General features: G+C 40.5%; 1 protein-coding gene and 1 non-coding gene across 3 annotated transcripts in view; both read left to right on the plus strand.

The window, feature by feature from the left end:
- USP32 (ubiquitin specific peptidase 32) overlaps positions 1-22,913 on the plus strand; it is a 278,060-nt gene that overhangs the window by 109,436 nt on the left and 145,711 nt on the right. For both annotated transcript variants that reach the window (XM_077296233.1, XM_077296234.1), the window contains exons 6-10: positions 8,056-8,187; positions 10,990-11,097; positions 15,745-15,860; positions 17,326-17,388; positions 21,000-21,083. In XM_077296233.1, the coding sequence (XP_077152348.1) occupies positions 8,056-8,187; positions 10,990-11,097; positions 15,745-15,860; positions 17,326-17,388; positions 21,000-21,083 (503 nt within the window). The remainder of the gene's footprint in view (positions 1-8,055; positions 8,188-10,989; positions 11,098-15,744; positions 15,861-17,325; positions 17,389-20,999; positions 21,084-22,913) is intronic.
- LOC143818659 (Z30 small nucleolar RNA) lies at positions 14,093-14,191 on the plus strand. The gene has a single exon (XR_013224653.1). It is a non-coding gene; the product is annotated as a Z30 small nucleolar RNA (small nucleolar RNA).

The raw sequence follows: 22,913 nt of genomic DNA on the forward strand, positions 1-22,913 counted from the left end.
TAGGCTAGGTTCACATTGCGTTAATGTGTGCACGCTAACGGACAGCGTTGCATGGCGAAAATGTCGCAATTAACGCCGTGCAACGGGTCCGTTAGCGCACCCATTGACAGCAATGTGAAGTTTCCCTGTAGCGCATTGCTAGCGCGTGCCTTTTTCGGCTCGCGCTAGTGATGTGCCGTTCTTCTGTGGCGCGCCTTGGACGCTGCTTGCAGCGTCCGCGGCGCGCCCGAGGTCCGTTCCCCGCTCTCGCAGATCGGGGATCTGCGAGAGCGGGGACGTTAACGCGACCCCTAACGCGGCCCCTAAAAAACCATTGCGTTAGCGCAATCCGCTAGCGCTAAACGGATTGCCCTAACACAATATGAACCTAGCCTTATTCAGATGTCTGTGATTTTTGTTGTAGGCAAAAAATGACCTATTTTTCATCAGTATTTTGGCTCATATTTTCGGCACTTTTGGTAGAGTATCCGTTTTTACGATCAGAGCGTCATCAGTTTTTTTTTGTATGCAAAAAGATCTCAAATTGATGGAGGTTTCCCAAGCTTCTCCTATCAGTCAGTAAAAAACAGATGGCATTTGTGGCATACTGTTTTTTTTTTTTTTTTTACACTGACCAGAAGACTTGCATTCGTGAGTTTGTTCCATGACTCTGATCAAAATCAGACACGTCTCCATGTTTTGGTGCGAAACACTCAATCCGCAAAAATACGTAGACATGTGAGCAGTCACACAGAACGAGTACCTATTAGAGTCTATCAGTGATTGTGTGTGGTAATGTGGTGGGGGTGGGATTGTGTGTGGTAATGTGGTGGGGGCGGGATTATCTGTGGTAATTTGGTGGGGGGTGGGATTATGCGTGGTAATGTGGTGGGGGCGGGATTTTGTGGTGATGTGCGGATTGTGTTTGGTAATGTGGTGGGGGGTGGGATTATCTGTGGTAATGTGGGGGGTGGGATTATGTGTGATGATGCGCTGGGGGTGGGATTATGTGTGGTGATGTGGTGGGGGGCAGGATTATGTGTGGTGGTGGGGTGGGATTGTATGAGGTGGGGGGTGGGATTGTGGTGATGTGGTGCAGGGGCGGGATTAGCGAGTAATCACGATGAGATATATATAATCTCGGGCCATTCTGAACTTGGCAATACCAAATACAGTTATATGAAAAAGTTTGGGCACCCCTATTAATCTTAAGCTTAATGTTTTATAAAAATAGTTTTTTTTGCAACAGCTATTTCAGTTTCATATGTCTAATAACTGTTGGACACAGTAATGTTTCTGCCTTGAAATGAGGTTTATTGTACTAACAGAAAATGTGCAATCTGCATTCAAACAAAATTTGACAGGTGCATAAGTATGGGCACCTCACCAGAAAAGTGACATTAATATTTAGTAGATCCTCCTTTTGCAAAAATAACAGCCTCTAGTCGCTTCCTGTAGCTTTTAATGAGTTCCTGGATCCTGGATGAAGGTATTTTTGACCATTCCTCTTTCAAAACAATTCCAGTTAAGTTTGATGGTCGCCGAGCATAGACAGCCCTCTTCAAATGATCCCACAGATGTTCAATGATATTCAGGTCTGGGGACTGGGATGGCCATTCCAGAACAGTGTAATTGTTCCTCTGCATGAATGCCTGAGTAGATTTGGAGCGGAGTTTTGGATCATTGTCTTGCTTGAAAGATCCATCCCGTTTAACTTCAACTTTTTCACTGATTCATGAACATTATTGTCAAGAATCTGCTGATACTGAGAGGAATCCATGCGTCCCTCAACTTTAACAAGATTCCCGGTGCCGGCATTGGCCACACAGCCCCAAAGCATGATGGAACCTCCACCAAATTTTACTGTGGGTAGCAAGTGTTTTTCTTGGAATGCTGTGTTTTTTTGCCGCCAGGCATAACGCCTTTTTGTATGACCAAACAACTCAATCTTGGTTTCATCAGTCCACAGGACCTTCTTCCAAAAAGAAATTAGCTTCTCCTAATGTGCTTTTGCATACCTCAGCCGACTCTGTTTGTGGCGTGCTTGCAGAAATGGCTTCTTTCGCATCACTCTCCCATACAGCTTCTCCTTGTGCAAAGTGCGTTGTATAGTTGACTAATGCACAGTGACACCATCTGCAGCAAGTTGATGCTGCAGCTCTCTGGAGGTGGTCTGAGGATTGTCCGTGACTGATCTCACCATTCTTCTTCTCTGCCTTTCTGATGTTTTTCTTGGCCTGCCACTTCTGGCCTTAACAAGAACTGTACCTGTGTTCTTCCATTTCCTTACTATGTTCCTCACAGTGGAAATTGACAGGTTAAATCTCTGAGACAGCTTTTTGTATCCTTCCCCTGAATAACTATGTTGAATAATCTTTGTTTTCAGATCATTTGACAGTTGTTTTGAGAAGCCCATGATGCCACTCTTCAGAGGAGATTCAAACAGGAGAACAACTTGCAAGTGGCCACTTTAAGTAGCTTTTCTCATGATTGCATAGACCTGGCTATGAAGTTCAAAGCTCAATGAGGTTACAAAACCAAAAAAAGTGCTTTATTAAGTCAGTAAAAAGTAGGTAGGAGTATTTAAAACAAGAAAATGATAAGGGTGCCAATACTTATGCACCTGTCAAATTTAGTTTGAATGCAGATTGCACATTTTCTGTTAGTACAATAAACCTCATTTCAAGGCAGAAACATTACTGTGTCCAACAGTTATTAGATATATGAAACTGAAATAGCTGTTGCAAAAAAAAACAATTTTTATAAAACATTAAGCTTAAGATTAATAGGGGTACCCAAACTTTTTCATATAACTGTATGTGTATATTTGTTTTTTGTTTTTTAATTTATTTTGAATGGGGGGGGGTGATTTTAACTTTCATGTTTTTTTAAATTTTTTAAATATTTTTTTTAGAAGCTGCGATCATCCGATTGCTTGTGCTACATCAGCCCTGCTCTATGTAGCCGAAATGCTCAGTTGAAATGAGTGCCGACTGCTGGGCGGCGCTCATAACTATCCGGCTATGACAACCACAGGGGCCTCCTGCAGACCCCGGGTTGTCATGCCAACCCATCGGCGTTACGCGATCATGTGGCACGGGCTCCGATGGGCCGGGCTAATGACGCACTTCCTGCGCGTGCATGTTAAATGCCGCTGTCAGAGTTAGACAGCAGCATTTAACATATTATCAGCCACAGATGGATCGTGATTCCACCCGCAGCGGTTAGGGGCACATGACAGCTGATCTGATCAAACTGGGGGAGGCGTCCAATGTCTGATATACAAGTCATTGAACATTAAGGGGTTAAGTTAAAATGCATATCTAATGCTCAAATTGAAATGATATTAAAGGGATCTGTCAGCAGGTTTTTCCATTTAGCTTGATGGCAGTATAATGTAGGGACAAAGAGCATGGATCCAGCGATGTCACTTACCATGGTGTGTGCTTTAATTTTAATATACCATAATCAATGTTTTATCATCAGGAGATTATCACTGCTAGACACTGTCTTGTGGAAGCCAGTCCAGCTAATCTGTGTAACACCACTCCAACCACTGGTTGGCAGCTTCTCATTTATAGCACTGCTATATGTACAACAGAGAAAACAAGGGACCTGATTCATCAAGATCACCCTTGTTTAATTGTTTACACATTTTTGATTCATGAAGAGGCATGTGCGTCTTCATGAATTAGGAAAGTTGCACATGTGGCATGCGTTTCTTGTGCGCCTCAGCACAAATCGTACTTCAGTCAAGGACTGAATTTGATTGGTGGGGCTGCCATGCTCAGTCCTGCTCACTTTGTCAGAAGTGGGCGAAAATAGTGTGAGAATGCCAGAAGTCTCCAGTTATGGCAAAATTATGCAACTTTTCAAAGCTTTTTATGCCAGTATTCTTGCGTAAAGGCTTTGATGAATCAGGCCCAAGGATTCCATCAAAACTGTACCACGCAGTCCAGTAAGTGATACTTTGTTGGAATCAGGGGATCTCTTCCCCTATATCATGCTCACAGATTGCATAGCAAAACCCTGCTGACTGATTCCCTTTAATGACTCGTAGAAGCATACTATACGTAATCTATCCTATGGTTTTGAGTAGCAAACTGACTACTGTGTGGCTGCAACAAACATGCCGAATCTTCTCATGACTTGGAATTACAATTGTATGTAGGATTAAGGTAAATTACCTGGTGAATTAAACATGGATTGGATTTAATCTCCAGTAAAGGTGTGAAAAGAGTGGCACTCGCCAGCTGAGAAAACATATCACATTATTAACATGCAGGACTAAGGGTACCGTCACACAGTGCCATTTTCATCGCTACGACGGCACGATTCGTGACGTTCTAGCGATATCGTTACGATATCGCTGTGTCTGACACGCTACTGCGATCCGGATCCCCGCTGAGAATCGTACGTCGTAGCAGATCGTTTGAAACTTTCTTTCGTCGTCTAGTGTCCCGCTGTGGCGGCATGATTGCATCGTGTGACACAGGTTGTATACGATGTGCGCACAGTAACCAACGGCTTCTACATCGCAAATACGTCATGAAATTATCGCTCCAGCGCCGTGTATTGCAACGTGTGACCGCAGTCTACGACGCTGGAGCGATACTTATACGACGCTGCAACGTCACGAATCGTGCCGTCGTAGCGATGAAAATGGCACTGTGTGACGGTACCCTCAGAGCGCTTCACAAGACGGAGAGGCAGCATTGCAAATAAGGCCATTGGGTGTCCTCACAGTTGACCATTTCATGAAATGGCCATCCTCTGTAACCCTGCCTACCTGCCCTCTGCTTTCCGAGGGGCTGTTTGTCGTGCATATTAATAAACGGGCAAGTTTTATTGCAATTGGGGAGTGCCACTTTTTTTTTTTTTTTTTATTCACATCTGTTTAATGAGTCTGTAAGAACTCACTTGTATGCCGATCCTAATCAGATAATTTTCTTTCTTTTTTTGTTGTGATGTATTAGATTTAATGCATTTCTACAAATTTATAGAATAACAGATAGGTTGGCTATTTTCACCTACAGTATTTCTTTACATGATATGACCAAGCACTGGCAAATTTACGGCATTTGTAAAAAAAAAAAAAAATTAAAAAAATTGCTTGTATCACTATTTTCCAAGACCCATAAGTGTTTCATTTTTCGGTCGCTGAGGCTGACTGCTTGATATTTTGCACCCTGAGATTTTTTTATATATACCGTATGTACTCGAGTATAAGCCGACCCGAATATAAGCCGACCCCCCTAATTTTGCCACAAAAAACTGGGAAAACTTATTGACTCGAGTATAAGCCTAGGGTGGAAAATACAGCAGCTACCGGTGAATTTCAAAAATAAAAATAGATGCTCCATACCGTTCATTATTGCCCCAAAGGAGGTTCCATATAAAGCTGTGCCATATATAATGCTCCATACCGTTGATTATTGCCCCATAGATGCTCCATATATAGCTGTGCCATATAGAATGCTCTGCAGCGTTCATTATGGCCCCATAGATGCTCCTTATAAAGCTGTGCCATATAGAATGCTCTGCACCATTCATTATGGCCCCATAGATGCCCCATATACAATGCTCTGCACTGTTCATTATGGCCCCATAGATGCTCCATATAAAGCAGTGCCATATATGCTCTGCACTGTTCATTGTTGCCCCATAGATGTGCCATATAAATCTGTGCCATATATAGTGCTCTGCACCGTTGCCCCATAGATACTCCACATAAATCTGTGCCATATATAACGCTGCTGCTGCAATAAAAAAAACAAAACACATACTCACCTCTGTTGCTTGCAGCTCCTCAGCGTCCCGTCCCGGCGTCTCTCCGCACTGACTGATCGGGCAGAGAGCGGCGTGCACACTATGTGCGTCATCGTGCCCTCTGACCTGAACAGTCAGAACAAGAGGACGCGAAGACAGAGCGGCGCCCGGCGGGTGGAACGTGGACAGGTGAATATAAAATACTCACCTAGTCCCGGCGCTCCTGGCGCTCCCCCTGCCTGTCACACTGTCTTCGGGTGCCGTAGCTCTTCCTCTGTCAGCGGTCACCGGCACCACTGATTAGAGAAATGAATAGGCTGCTCCGCCCCTATGGGAGTGGAGTCCATAATCATTTCTCTAATGAGCGGTCCCACGTGACCGCTGTACAGGGGAAGAGCTGCGGCACCCGGAGACAGTGTGACAGGCAGGGGGAGCGCCAGGATCGCCGGGACTAGGTAAGTATGCCTCAGCGCCCTCTCCCCCGCACCCGCCGACCCCACCGCCGACCGTGACTCGAGTATAAGCCGAGAGGGGCACTTTCAGCCCAAAAATTTGGGCTGAAAATCTCGGCTTATACTCGAGTATATACGGTACCATTTTGGGATAGATGCCAAATTGCAATGTTGCAACTGGCGAAAGACAAAATGTTGGCGTTTTTGATTTTTCTTTTTTTCTCATTAACGCAATTGCCAATCTCCTTAGTATTTTGATGGCTGTGGTGAAAATACGTTTGTATTTTTTATTTTTACATTTTTTTCATATATATATTTTTTTATTTAATTTTTTAAATCTGTAGTTTGTAGTCCCCTTTGGCTACGTTCACATTTGCGTTGTTGGGCGCAGCGTCGTCGACGCATACCGACGCATGCGTCATGCGCCCCTATCTTTAACATGGGGGGAGCATGGACATGCGCCGGTATGCGTTGTACTGCGTTTTACGACGCATGCGTCATATAGATGCACAAGACAGGGCGCAGGGGACGCTACTTGTAGCGTTTTCCCTGCGCCGAAAGTACAGATCTGTAGGATCTTATGACAACGCATGCATCGCAAAACGCTGCGTTGTGTACATGCATTGTTGGTTGCATCGTGTCGCCGACGCTGCGTCCAACAACGCAAATGTGAACGTAGCCTAAGTGGATAAATGTTTGAAGTCATCACACTGCAGTGTGGAGAGCAGACTGTCAGTTCTCTTGTGGGGGCGTGTTTTTCTTTCCCCAGTATGTTGCTGCCTGCTTATGATTGGTCAGCATCAGACAGAGTACACACCCCCAGTGAAATCTCTCTGGTAATGCCTTCTTGGACATAGAATATATTAACTGCTTAGGTGCCAAATACTTTGATTGCTAATATCTCTGTAATGGAGGGGCAAAATGAAACAAGAAATTAAGCTTTATTCTGCTCAGCTTGCCACTGTTACATCGTTCGTTCAGTTCAACATGTGAAAATTTGGTGAAAAGTCCTCTTTAACTTCAAAGGCTGATTTTAGCAATAGGTCTGATGATGGTTTCGCAGTTAGCATAAAAAGATGACCTATTAATTTTATTTTTCGTTAAAGATTTTGTTTGACTTCTTGCATAGTGTATGGAAATATGTTATCTGTCTCTGGTTTTACCATATTTGTATAAGCCGCATATTTACGGCTCTTAAGCATCCATTCTTACTTTGTGCCCCATGATGGTATGTGTAGTGCATCAGTTCTGTGCCTAGATAACACTCTGACTAGCTTTGGTGCACTTTGCCAGCAAAATTGTGTCCTTGGATATTTTGTTTAGATGTTGGCAGCAATGTCACTGTTGTCAGCCTTTTTTGAGAGGAAAAGTTTGACTGCAGTGTCCTTCATTTGAGATTACTGACAGGAGGCACAAGGTATAAAGTACAATATATTTTTCTGACAACACTTTTACATCAATTTTCTCGACATTTGATAACCTCTAACCATTTTATTTTGATGTCAAGTTGACATTTAATATCATAAGTGTCAGCTTTATTGTATTTTATACTTGCAGTGAAAATTATACTTTTTTTTTTCTTACTTTTTATGCCAAAATATTTTTGTTATAAAAGAAAAACATTTTTAGGATGTGTTTTGTTATACTGGTTTATGTACTCTCAATGTATTTACGGTATTTTTAAGCCTTTACTAGTGTGTATTGATTATGCATTAGGCGTTTACTAGTATGTTCTTACAGGAAGACTGGAGAAATACATACTTTTCTATGAATCTGCATTTTTATATCCATGAGTATGTAAATTACTAGTACAGATAAGGATGTTAACATGCTCTTTTATGCATTTCATTAATAGTGGAAGAATCTGACATCATTGACCTGGAGAAAAGATATTGGCTGTTAAAGGCTCAGTCAAGGACAGGACGCTTTGACCTGGAAACGTTTGTTCCTTTGATTTCCCCACCAATTCATCAGTCCTTGAGTGAAGGTAATAGACACATATAATGTAACCTGATTACTAATAGAACATATAATGACTTTATGAACTCCCTTGTAAACCTAGATATCCAGGACTTAAAAAAAAAAAAAAAAAAAAAACTGCCTAAGCACCACCAACAGACAGGTAGCTGCTACCTACCTGTCCATTGTGCCCGGCGCTGAGCTGGCTCGAAGCAGTCGTAGACTTTTGCTGATGTCACGTCAACAGAGTGCTCATTTCTTTTCCTGTTGAAAGTACTGGACTACTGGTGTCATACTGATTGACAGCATGCTCTCCGCTGTCTAATTTGGGGGAAGCAAGCTGTCAATCAGCATGATGCCAGTAGTCTCGCCCTGTCAACAAGATGAGAAATTGCTGCTCTGTTGACACGGAGCAGCTCAATATACGGCAGGAGCAGTCAATGACCGGCGCTGGGTACAATAGACAGGTAGTTGCCTCTGTTGACAACTACATGCCTGTTAGTGCTTAGGCACATTTTTTTTTTTTTAAAGTCCCGGATATCCTATATAAGTACACTTATCTCAATAGTTTTTAATATTGTTAAAGACCATATATGTCTATTCTACCTAGTTTGTTGTTTCTGAATATATATGCCTACGGTTTTGTAGATTGCGTCTCATACAAGCACAACTCTTTGGACAATTTTTCCCCAATGGAAGTCACCACTATTTTATATATAGAATAAAAAAAAACCGCTGACGACAAAGCCACCAGAAAAGATATTAAAAAAAGATGTCAGAAAAAACGCTATGTTCTCACAGTAGGGGAAATAACTATTTGATACCTTGCTGATTTTGTATGTTTGCCCACTGACAAAGACATGAACAGTCTATAAATTGTAAGGGTAGGTTTCCGTAATTTTAGCATTGAGAGATAGAATATCAAAAATAAAATCCAGAAAATCACATGGTGTAAATTATATAAATTTATTTGCATTCTGCAATGAGAAATAAGTATTTGATCCCTCTGGCAAACAAGACTTAATACTTAGTGGCAAAACCCTTGTTGGCAAGCACTGCAGTCAGACATTTTTTTGTAGTCTATAATGAGGTTTGCGCACATGTCAGGAGGAATTTTGGTCCACCCCTCTTTGCAGATCATCTCTAAATCATTAAGATTTTGAGCCTGTCACTTGGCAACTCGGAGCTTCAACTCCCTCCATAAGTTTTCTATGGGATTAAGCTCTGGAGACTGGCTAGGCCACGCCATGACCTTAATGTGCTTCTTTTTGAGCCACTCCTTTGTTGCCTTGGCTGTATGTTTTGGGTCATTGTCTTTCTGGAAGATCCAGCCACGACCCATTTTTAATGTCCTGGCGGAGGGAAGGAGGTTGTCACTCAGGATTTTGCGGTACATGGCTCCATCCATTCTCTCATTGATGTGGTGAAGTAGTCCTGTGCCTTTAGCAGAGAAACACACCCAAAACCTAATGTTTCCACCTCCATGCTTGACAGTGGGGATGGTGTTCTTTGGGTCATAGGCAGCATTTAACTTCCTCCAAACAGGGCGAGTTGAGTTAATGCTGAAGAGCTCAATTTTTGTCTTATCTGACCACAGCACCTTCTTCCAATCACTCACAGAATCATCCAGGTGTTCTTTGGCAAACTTCAGACGGGCCTGCACATGTGCCTTCTTGAGCAGGGGGACCTTGCGGGCACTGCAGGATTTTAAACCTTTACGGCGTAATGTGTTACCAATGGTTTTCTTGGTGACTGTGGTCCCAGCTGCCTTGTGATCATTAACAAGATCCCCCCTGTGTAGTTTTAGGTTGATCTCTCACCTTCCTCATGGTCATGGATAACCCCACGAGGTGAGATTTTGCATGATGACCCAGATCGATGTCGATTGACAGTCATTTTGTATTTCTTCCATTTTCTTACTATTGCAGTCGTCTCCTTCTCACACAGGGTCTTTCTTATGGTTTTGCAGCCCATTCCAGCTTTGTTCAGGTCTATGATCTTGTCACTGACATCCTTATAATGCTCTTTGGTCTTGCCCATGTTGTAGAGGTTAGAGTCTGACTAATTGAGTCTGTGGACAGGAGTCTTTTATAAAGGTGACTATGTAAGACAGCTGTCTTTAATGCAGGTAATGAGTTGATTAGGAGCGTCAAACTGGTGTGTAGGAGCCAGAACTCTTAATGGTTGGTAGGGGATCAAATACTTATTTCTCACTGCAAAATGCAAATTAATTTCTATATTTTATACAATGTGATTTTCTGGATTTTATTTTTGATATTCTATTTCTCAATGTTAAAATTAACCTACCCTTAAAATTATAGACTGTTCATGTCTTTGTCAGTGGGCAAACTTACAAAATCAGCAAGGGATCAAATAATTATTTCTCCCACTGTACCCGTAGTCTTTTTTTTTTCTCTTTGACGTATACAACTTTCTCAGGTCCGTATTTTTGGTCAGTGTTCCATCAGTATTTGTAAGCCAATAACAGGATTGGATGCAATATGCAATGGAAGGTGTGAATGTTTCTATTACAGTTTTTCTCTTTGTAGTATCCACTCCTGATTTTGGTACACAAATACTAATATGTGAAAAGACTTCTGTTAAAATTGATTACTTTCTCTTACTTCAATTTCAGTCTTTAATATATTATAGAACATTTGAATGTTTTAGTTGGTTAGCCATTTATTGTATAAAATGTTATTCTTTACTAATTTTTTGGCTTAGTATTATAGGCATAGTTAGTTTTGAGGCTAATTACACATAGTTAATTGTTAGAATCTTACAAGAACAAGTCTAGTCCAGATTAAGACCTTTTCTTTTCTTATTTAAGGGTTGTTTAATGCTTTTGATGAAAACCGTGACAACCACATAGACTTCAAGGAAATATCTTGTGGCTTATCTGCCTGCTGCAGAGGACCACTAGCTGAGCGACAAAAATGTAAGTATCATTTTGCTTTTTATAGAGAGAGAATTCTTGTTTCTGGCCAAACTGATAATGACCGTGGCCTGTTGTGGTTATTGCCCAAAGCAATTGATTATATGTATGTGGCCATCTTCATGCATTGGCATTTCATGGTCCATGTACAAATTGCAATTTGCGGATCAACCATGGGTGCCCTGACCCATACTAACAGTTTCTTATATGCCTAAGAGGCTGTTAGTTTGGGTTAGAAGACCCACGGTTGGTCGGGAAATTGTGGGCTACACATGGGCTGTGAAATGTGTACTTGTTAAAGGGAATCTGTCAGTGGGATCAATCCATTTAAGCTGTTTTGATGGGCATGCAGGTCATTGAAAGCTGAATAAAATGTCATCTTGAGATCTGCGATACGATGTCTTATTCCAGAGAAATCCATTTTTTCCTTATAAATGAGCTGTGTTTTATCTATGGGCCAAGCACAGATCTCCCTGAGGATCTAACCCAGAGATTGTAAATGGGAGATGAGATACTTGTGTCGGACATGTAAGTCAGGATAGAAGACTGTCAGTCATTACATGTCTCACACTGGTAATGCCCCCTTTCATTTAACCCCTTACCGACATCAGGTGTAATAGTACGCCGAAGTCGGTATCCCCCCCCTTAGATGTGAGCTCTGGCGGTGAGCCCACATCTTTTCCGGGACATGTCAGCTGTTTTGAACAGCGGACATGTGCCCAATAGCTGCGGGTGGAATCGTGATCCACCCGCGGCTATTAACTAGTTAGATGCCGCTAACTAATTGACAGCGGCATTTAAATGGCGCTTCCGGCAATCGTGCCAGAAATACGCACATCGGTGAACCCCATCACGTGATCGGGGGTCATCGGTTCGTCGACATGGCAACCAGAGGTCTCCTGGAGACCTCTATGGTTGTCAGTGCTGGGTTGCCATGAGCGCCACCCGGTGGTCGGCACTTATAGCAAGTCAGTAATTCAGCTACATAGAGGCGATCTGACCATCGCCTCTATGTAGCAGAGCCGATCGGGCTATGGCAGCTTCTAGTCTCCTATGAAGACTATTGAAGCATGCCAAAAGTTAAAGAAAAATGTTTTTAAAAATATAAAAAAAAAATATAAATGTTCAAATCACCCCCCTTTTTGCCCCATTCAAAATAAAACAATAAAAAAATCAAACGTAGACATATTTGGTATCGCCGAGTTCAGAATTGCCCGATCTATCAATAAAAAAAGAAAAGATTAACCTGTTTGCTAAATGGCGTAGCGATAAAAAAAAAAGTTAAAACGCCAGAATTATGTTTTTATTTGTCGCCGCAACATATTGCATTAAAATGCAATAGTGCGCGTAAAAAAGAACGTATCTGCACCAAAATGGTATAATTAAAACATCAGCTTGGCACGCAAAAAATAAGCCCTCACCCAACCCGAGATCACAAAAAATGGAGACGCTACAGGTATCTGAATATGGTGCAATTTATTTATTTTTTTTAAGCAAAGTTTGGAATTTTTTTTCACTTCTTAGATAAAAAAGAATTTAGACATATTTGGTGTCTATAAACTCAAAATGACCTGGAGAATCATAATGGCAGGTTAGTTTTAGCATTTTTCCCGTTTTCTAGTACACCACATGGTAAAACCAATGGTGTCGTTCCAAAATACTCCCATCCCGCAAAAAATAAGCCCACATATGGCCATAGTGATGGAAAAATAAAATAGTTATGGCTCTGGGAACAAGGGGAGCGAAAAACAAAAACGCAAAACCGAAAAAAGCTCCGGTCATGAAGGGGTTAAAATACGCTCTGGAGGCAGAATCACAGTGAGATCTATGTCCGATCCATAGATCTTAACAGCTCAATAATGTATAAGAAACATGTAGATTCCCTGGAGCAATAAGGCATCAGATTATATATCTCAAGGTATCATTTTATTCCGCTGCCTTTGACCTACTTGACCATATAGACAGCTTAATAGGGTTGATTGTACTGGCAGCTTCCCTTTAAGCTTGCCTTCCTGGGACTAAGCACTTGTCTAAATGTCGATTTGTATGTTCCTTATTTTTATTCCACATTTTTCAGCAATATTGGTATCTGCTTCTTGGCATTTTTAGCAATGTCGGCACAGTTTTGTTATTTGCATTTAAAAAAAATCTAATATAGAGTTGCTGGACTTGAAAAACTTTTTTTTTGTGGCTAAATGAAGTATAATCTTTACAAATGCTAAGCAGAATGTGTTTGATGGCGGTCTACGGCTGGGTACAGCAAATCATAAATCGGGAACCAATTAACTCATTCCTGTGTCATCGTAAGAGAGGAGTTTATCAGGCAAAATTCAAATTTGCTTATTTGCGTGGATTTTCCTTACAAGCTCGATTCTTAAACAAGTTATTCACCCATGAATTTAATGTTCCTTTTATTTTTGCAGATCTGAAAGCATAATAAACATATAAACAATAAACATAAGATCTAAAAAAAAAAAAAATATCTGTAGATTTGAGAGTCCTCAGTGGTTACTACCTGACTTTCAGTTCTACATATTTTTCTATCCACTGGCTAACACGGTACCAAGATATATATCTTTCCTGTGAAAAAATCCTCGTACTCCCCTTACCGCTCACTTTTCCGGCCCCTCCGCTTCTCACAGTCATTCGTCTTGACATTGACGAATCTTCTTTTCAACACTGGTTGCACTAAACATATCTGGGCATGTATAAGTTTGCATCATGCTTTATTTTAATTTTTCGATGGACCCTTTATGGTTCAGAAAATGCCCCAATTTTGTTGAATGTGCACGAAAATGTCTTACAAAAGAACTACTTTTTGGTGAATACAAATTTTTGTTAAATTTGAGTAGAATTCGATTGCACTCGGATATATTTGCTTATCCCTAGTCATAATTGTAACAAACATACTGTAGGACTCAAGCTTCTTTTAGATATGTTTGTCTTTTATTTTTGTGTTTATCCATGTATATTTTATAAGGTCACAATTCATGACCTCAGCTGTGATGAGTAAGAATATACTGTAATATGACCTGGTAGCGCAAGAAGTAAATCTGCACTGACCAGTAAATGATCACGTAATCTTCTCTCTGAGCTGAGACTAAAAGGACTTAAGTCTACACGCAGTCTTATGAGGGTGGTGGGGGGAGGGAGAAGGATGCTAAACCACAAGTCTCAAGTGATGGCGCTGGGTTTGAAATTTTCATCTGGTCAGTGGTGCTGTTTTTCACTGCTTAAGAAATGTATGTTTGATTTTATTACATTTTACATTTTATTTTTCTAAAATAATATATATTAAACTAAAAATTATGATTTGTAAAAAAAAAAAAGTCTTAAGTTTTTGAACCTTTTGGCTCCATATCATAGCCAAAGGAGCTGTGTGTGCCATTTTATTGTTTGCTAATAGTTATTAATGTATGTTGATTTTTCAATAAGGCAACTACCGTGTCTCACCAAAAATAAGGCCTATCCTGAAAATAAGCCACAGCATGATTTTTTTTTCGAGGATGCCTAAAATATAAGCCCTGCTTCAAAAATAAGCCCAAGTTGTGGTTCAATAAGAAAATGTCTAGCAGAATGCTGCAGGACCATTCATCAAAGAGAGCAGACGCCCCCAAGAGAAAGCAGAATCACACTCTCTAGACCCCAAAGAATTAAAATTGGCAAGTGCCGATGGTGGGTGCGCTCTCACAGAGATCTGTGTCACCGTAGGGTAGCTTGCATTTCACTGCAGCTCTCATACACGGATCGGGTACCAGTATCACTCCGTTCCCGAGCTCAAGCGTTCTTTCCGATCACCAGTGGGAACCAACCACTGTCAGGAGGATTCTTTTAGGGATAAACCAATACTAGCAATCAGCCCAAGTACATAGAGAGTAATAATTGTAAACCACAAATACGCCATGTGCCCACCACTATAGGACTGGTATATAAGGTTCTGCACTATGAGAACAGCAGATCAGATAAGAAATGTGCAACTGAACCAGTAACATGATTAACACAAAATGTAGTAACAAAATTTAAATTTAAATATATCAATTAGCCAGTCAAATAATTAATCAAATGGTAAGACCTACAGTTTCTAAAAGGAATTCCTGTTGGAAATTGTAGATCTTGTCATTTGATGAGTACTCCACCTTTCATACCTTTCCTTATTTATTTATGTATTGCCATCTACATGCTAATTGATATCTCTACATTTTAATTAGCATTTTTCAATTACGGTAAATGTATTTTATCTAAATTTTAGTTACAAATTTTTCTTTTGAAGATTATTGTTCGTTGAATATAAGACCTCCCCAGAAAATAAGCCCTAGCGCACCTCTTGGCCTCCCAAAAATATGAGACCCTGTCTTATTTTCTGAGAAACATAGTAATAAGATTCATTTGGCTTCTACATTTTTAGACTGGGAAGCCAAAGGTTCCCAAGAAGTATTTTTTTCAACCCTGGAGCTCCAATTTAGAAACTGTATTTTCACATCCAAAATCTAACCTTTTAAGGCCTCATCTATTCTTGTTTTTTTTGTGTGTTTTTTTTAACTATTGATTTAAAAAAAAAAAAAAAAGATAGAAAAGAATAATATTGAGCATATATAAAATTACCAGTGTGAAGGAACATGTACATTATATGTATTTTTTTTCCTTAAATAGTTTGCTTCAAGGTATTTGACATAGACCGTGATGGTGTTTTGTCTCGTACGGACCTGGAAGAGATGGTTCTTGCACTACTAGAAGTCTGGAAAGATAACCGCACTGATGCCATACCTGTAAGCGCTCCACTCACTTTTGTTGTAACTGTCAGTCAATCTAATATTATTATTGATATTGTATTACAGATTACCCTATTAGAAGTAATGGTGGCATTGAGTTTCTACCTGCCCACTTCTTAAGCAATCAGATTACAGTTTTTTTTTCTAGTTAAGACACTGATTTTGTATTTCTAATAGGTTCAGTAGATAAGTCTTAAAGGGGTTGTCCGGTCAAAACCAATAACACTGCAGTCACATTGCATAAATCAAAAGAACAAGTGAGTCTAAAGCATAATTATCGTGAACAAGCCTTCCTAGGAGCGCTCGTTTCGTAGTAATCGTGTAGTCTAAACAGGCTGCCGACACCTGGGTGAAATTATCTTTTGGGCTGCACATTGTTCTTAGCAGCACATTGTCCCGTGTAAACAGGACTCGCGCTGTCGACAGCCATGGCACCCTATGCGTACTGAATAATCTATTACAATTTGTTCAGTGCAAATCTGACTTGTATAAACAGTCTATTAAATAATTGACAAGCATGTTGCTGGCGATGGACTAACACTGCACATTGCGCGGTGTAAAGACACCTTAATGAGACTTTGTAATACATTGTTTAAGAGAAATTTGCTTTTTTTTTTGCATTTAAAGGGAATCTGTCACCAGGTTTTTGCTACCCCATCTGACAGTAGAATGTTGTAGGGGCAGAGACTCTGACTCCAGTGATGTATCCCTTACTGGGCTGCTTGCTGTCATTTTGATAAAATCAGTATTTTATCTGCTGCAGATGTAAAAGTTCTCTGAATGCCGATCCCTGTATAACCCTGCCCACATCACTGATCGGCTGCTTTCTGTGTACATTGTACAAGGCCAGAAAGCAGCCAATGTACACAGAAAGCAGCCAATCAGTGATGGGGTGAGTTATACAGAGCTCATGAATATGCTTGACTACCTGGCAGCAGTTTTACTAGTCCTCTAGAGTTAATGTCCTGCTAATAAATCAATGATTCTGTCAAAGCTACACTAAGCAGCCAAGTAAGTAATGATTGGGTGGCAAAAACCTGGTGACAGATTCCCTTTAAGAGCCACTAAATCTCTCCTCCACCTCACCATTATTTAAAAAAAAAACAAAAAAAACAAAAACACTGGCCAAATTAGTCTTGTACAAGAACAGACGGTCAGTACTGTCAGAATATTGAAGTCGGGGGATTGAAAATTGCTGTGTCGAGAAGGGGTTAAATCTGAGAGGCTTGTTAGGAAAGTACTATAAGAAATGATTTGAAGATTAGGATTAAACCGTAGCCTGTAGCATCATATGGTGAACTGACACCTGGCAAAAACTCTTCACGATAGCGCACATCCAAAGAGCTCATGTCTAGCAACTGCATTTCTACACTTTCCCCTGATACCATTTTGCATGCTTTTATTGAATGCTTGCTGCTGTTACAGCTCACATTGGGTTACCGATATTCTTCACTTTTTGCAGGAGTTACACTTGAATCTTTCTGATATCATCGACAATATATTAAAAACTCATGACACAACAAAGGTAAGCTGCTCCGTATTTGGTACATCTGTATTTTTACCCGAATTCATACAATTAGTTTAAAAGGGTCTGCCCAACTCCGCAATTTAAGATAAGAATGCTGGTTTATATGCTGCAGACACTGGTAGCCTGGATCACAGAAACAGCCAAAATGATTGTGCTTCTATGTTTTTGGAACTCACAAAGAAATGAATGAGTATTAAAGGGAACACGTCACCAGGTTCACTGTTTGCCCCATATGAGACACGGCCCACCACCTTTCAGCGCTCATATATACAAGTGCTTCTCACTAAATTAGAATATCAACAAAAAGTTAATTTATTTCAGTTCTTCCATACAAGCAGTGAAACTCATATATTATAGAGTCATCACAAACAGTGATCTATTTCAAGTGTTCTGTTAATGTTGATGATTATTGCTTACAGCCAATGAAAACCTAAAAGTCATTATCAGTAAATTAGAATACTTTATAGCACCAGCTTGAAAAATAATTTTAAAATCCGAAATGTTGGCCTACTGAAATGTATGTTTAGTAAATGCACTCAATACTTGGTCGGGGCTCCTTTTGCATCAATTACTGCATCAATGCGGTGTGGCATGGAGGCGATCTGCCTGCGGCACTGCTGAGGTGTTATGGAAGCCCAGGTTGCTTTGAAAGGTGCCTTCAACTTGTCTGCATTGTGGGGTCTGGTGTCTCTCATCTTCCTCTTGACAATACCCCATAGATAATCTAAGGTCAGGCGAGCTTGCTGGCCAATCAAGCACAGTGGTATTGTTTTAAAACCAGATATTGGTACTTTTGGCAGTGTGGACAGGTGCCAAGTCCTGCTGGAGAGTGAAATTTGCATCTCCAAAAAGCTTGTCAGCAGAGGGAAGCATGAAGCGCTCTATAATTTCCTGGTTGACGGCTACACTGACTTTGGTCTTGATAAAACACAGTGGACCTACACCAGCAGATGACATGGCTCTCCAAACCATCCCTGATTGTGGAAAGTTCACACTAGACCTCAAGCAGCTTGGATTGTGTACCTCTCCAGACTCTGGAACCTCGATTTCCAAATGAAATGCAAAATTTACTTTCATCTGAAAACAACACCTTGGACCACTGAGCAACAGTCCAGTTCTTTATCTCCTTGGCCCAGGTAAGACACTTCTGGCATTGTCTATTGGTCATGAGTGGCTTGACACAAGGAATGCGTAGCCCATGTCCTGGATACGTCTGTGTGTGGTGGCTCTTGAAGCAATGACTCCAGCAGCAGTCCACTCCTTGCGAATCTCCCCCCAAATTTGGCCTTTTCTTAACAATCCTTTCAAGGCTGTGATTATCCCGGTTGCTTGTGTACCTTTTTCTACCACACTTTTTCCTTCCACTCAAATTTTCCATTAATATGCTTGGATACAGCACTCTGTGAACAGCCATCTTCTTTAGCAATGACCTTTTGTGGCTTACCGTCCTTGTGGAGTGTGTCAAGGACTGCCTTCTGGACATCTGCCAAGTCAGCAGTCTTCCCCATGATTGTGGCGCCTACTGAAACCGACTAAGGGACCTTTTTAAATGCTTAGGAAGCCTTTGCAGGTGTTTTTTGTTAATTATTAGTAGTGATGAGCGAGTATACTCGGTACTCGAGATTTCCCTAGCACGCTTGGGTGTCCTCCGAGTATTTGTAAGTACTCGGAGATTTAGTTTTCTTCGCCGCAGCTGAATGATTTACAGCTGCTAGCCAGCATAAGTACATGTGGGTGTTGCCTGGTTGCTAGGGAAATCTTGAGTACCGAGTATACTCGCTCATCACTATTAATTATTCGAGTTTACTGAGAAAATGACTTTTGGGTTTTCATTGGCTGTAAGCCATAATCCTCAACATTAACAGAAATAAACACTTGAAATAGATCACTCTGTAATGACTCTCTATAATATGAGTTTTACTTTTTGTATTGAATAACTGAAATAAATTAACTTTTTGATGATATTCTAATTTTGTGAGAAGCGGCTGTAGCATTTTAATACGCTGTATATATGCCCCTGCTCCAGCCTTCAACAAAAGAAAAACACCTTTTATTATACTCACCTGGAGGGCAGTCGAGTCTGAGGGGCATCACTGGTCGTGGTCCAGCGCCTCCCTTCTTCTTTCGATGCCGTCCGCCTTATGTGCTTTGTGTGGATAACTAGTGCTATGTCATCCACACAGTGTTTCCCGGCATAGCGCACCTGTGCATGCATACTTCTCTGCCCTGTCCTGGGCATTTACATAGCATATTAGTATGCTGTATGAGTGCTGAAAGGTGGTGGCCGTATCTCATAGGGGAAAACCTGGTGACAGGTTCCCTTTAAAGAAGAGACCTAACACGGAGCTACTGAGCTACAATGTTTCCATAGCTCAGGAGTCCAGAAATGACATAGCTCGCCTTGATGATTGGTTCAATAACGGTCACTTCTATGGCAGTTACAGAAACTTATGTCCAGAGCCTGCTTGGCTATTAACATATTCCTGGCTACCCCTGGTCGCTGAATATAGACAGATATTGTATGCTTATCTTAGATTTGAATGGCTAAGATGGGAATGTCCCCAGAATTTTCAACATTTAGTATTGTTGATCCAAAAAATTTGCGAGACACTTGTCCAGTGGTCAGGTTGGTAGTCTGTGGCTGCCATGCAAGAGCATTGAGAACCTCCTACTACCTGTGACATTATAGTGTCTCTTCTGATTGGGCAGCCGTAATGTAATGTCTAAGGGCCTTCAGATCCCACGTGACTCCTGGACAAGGTCTCTGTGAATCTTTTTGCTCAGTTGTTTTTCTTTGGCTTAATGCTAAATAGATGAAAGATCTTGAATGGTGGGAAAAACTGCACTCTGTGTACTTGATAAGCTTATTAAAGCACCATTCCGTTTTGTTTTTTAAATTGTATTCTAGTCTTATACTTATTTACTACTATACTTAGCCACTGCCTTCAGCTCTTCTTGGCGTTGCTCCGGTCCCATACGGGCCATATTGTGACCGCAACGTCTGACCGACTGGAAGTCAGAGGTAACGGTCACAAGTCTCCTAGACTTACACAGAGTTGTAACTTACGGGTCATCCAGCAAACGCTGGAGCGATCTGGTAGGTTACAAACTGCTGGAGATCGAAAGGAATGGTGCCAGGAACAGCTGAAGACCCGGTCTGGTAAGTGTAAGACTGGGGGCAGTTTAGTTGCACCACTCCAGCGCTGCAAAAAAATTTGAAAACTGCTTTGGATGTGTTTTAAGATTCATCCACTCACTATTGTTGTAATTTAAGAAACCTCTACTAGTAATAATGATTAATAAAAATAAATACCTATTTGTAATAATGTTCACTATTACAAATAACATTCTCATCTGCTAATACTTATACTGATAATACCGGTGTAATGAATGTAAATCACTTTCAATCCACTATATATTTTTTTTTTGTTGCTCAGTGCTCAGAAAAGAGAAAATTCAAGAGGTTAAATACATTTTATTGACTATTATCAATTACTTATTATGGCAGTCAGCCCAGTTTTTTGCTGTTAATGTTTTTGTTAGACCCACTGCTTTTTTTTAATCTAGTACTTTACAATATTTATGTGAACTTTTTTTTTTTTTAACAGAGTGGGCACCTTACCCTGGAAGATTACCAGATATGGAGTGTTAAAAGTGCTCTTGCCAATGAGTTTTTAAACCTTCTTTTCCAGGTAAGGATTTTAATCCTATCATAAATAATGGAATGATCTTCTACATGAGTCATTTTTTCCGCCCTGTTTGTATGAGAAAAATTATCGTTTATTTGTTTCTTTAAGGCTGTGTGCACACGTTGCTGATTTTTCACGTTTTTTTCGTGTTTTTCCCTATAAAAACGCTATAAAACCGCAAAAAAAAGCATACAATATGCATCCCATCATTTAGAATGAATTCCGCAATTTTTTGTGCACATGACGGGTTTTTTTCTGCGAAAAAAAACGCATCGCGGTAAAAAACGCAGCATGTGCGGGTTTTTTTGCGGATTTCCCACAATAAAATGCATTGGGGAATGTCCGGAAAAAAACGCGGCAAAAACGCATGCAGATTTCTTGCAGAAAAGTTCAGGTTTTTCTCAGGAATTATCTGCAAGAAATCCTGAACGTGTGCACATAGCCTAGATGTTACTTACCGTTTGCAGGAGTTTAACGGGTATGCTTCTATTCACATAATTTCCTATACCATCCAAAACACTTTTTATATTGTGTGTTAAAGTGCTTGTCTGATCACTAGATATTGATGTGCTATCCATGGAGTAGGAGTTGTGACGAGGCGCAAACAGAGGTGTACTTGACTTGATGTATGAAGCCAATTGAATTGAGCTGCTTTGCGGTGCTAGGTACTGCAAAAGAGCTCTTGCAACCAATTATGTTGACATGTGACATTTGATTGCATGTTATAAATATTAAGTCAAGATAGTGATATCAAAAGTTATGAGAAGAGATCTTTGGCACATATGAGGAAATGAATAAAATTAAATAGCAAAGGCATTTAATCTCCTAAGCGATACAGTTGTAAACTTAGCTCACACATTCAACGTTAAAGGAACAGTGGCTTCACTACTTGAAGAGTGGCAGAAGCTATCACTGGCTGCCATCAGAATTCTGAGGAAGCAGGTGGTTAAAAACCCTCAAATGCCTGCAAAAAGTTTTGGTGGCAGCAGGCACTCAGGTCTAGGCTGCACACTAAGGCACACACTAAATGCCAAACGTCACTATACCCCAGCTCCAAGACATAAACTACTAACCCAAAAGACCAAGAAAAATCATGTCCAACATACTCAAAACCACAATAATATGTAAAAAAAGTTCTGGTATTCTGTTCTGTTGGCTGATAAAATAAAACTGAAACCTTTTGGGCCTATGTGGTATGTCTTGAGAATTAAAAATGAAGCATATGCTGGAAAGAACATCCTGCCTACTGTGAAGCATAGTGGTGATTCGGTGATGTCTTTGGGTTGCTTTGCTTCCTCTGTCATTATAAACTGCTTATGTGAAGGGATAGATGGATTCAATTAAGTATCAGGAAAACCAAGGAGAAAACGTCATGTTTTCTTTGTGAAAAAAGGAAACCTGACTATCATTGGACCTCCAACAGGATAATGATCTAAGCATCCCTCCAATCTCCACAAAGGTTTGGTTTCAGAAAATTGCAAAGTGGCTGTCACTGAAACACATAGAAAATCATTGATGGGATTTCAATAAGTTGATTGCAACACATAAACCTAAGAATATTAGTGAATAGGAGGCCACAGTCATGACGATTTTGTGATTATTCTTCAGGGATGTAGCCAGAAGTTGTCTAGTTCTGCATTACATTTGCAGCAGTTGATAACAGGCATACACTGTGTTCCAAATTATTATGCAAATTGGATTTAAGTGTCATAAAGATTTAATTGTTTTGTTTTTCAAATAAACGCGTGAATTGTATTGTGTGTCAGGGCTCAGTGGATCACTGAAATCAATCTTAAACTCACGTGATAATTAGTTTTCCAGGTGATTCTAATT

Source organism: Ranitomeya variabilis, chromosome 3 (assembly GCF_051348905.1).
Source record: "Ranitomeya variabilis isolate aRanVar5 chromosome 3, aRanVar5.hap1, whole genome shotgun sequence".
NCBI lineage: Eukaryota > Metazoa > Chordata > Amphibia > Anura > Dendrobatidae > Ranitomeya > Ranitomeya variabilis.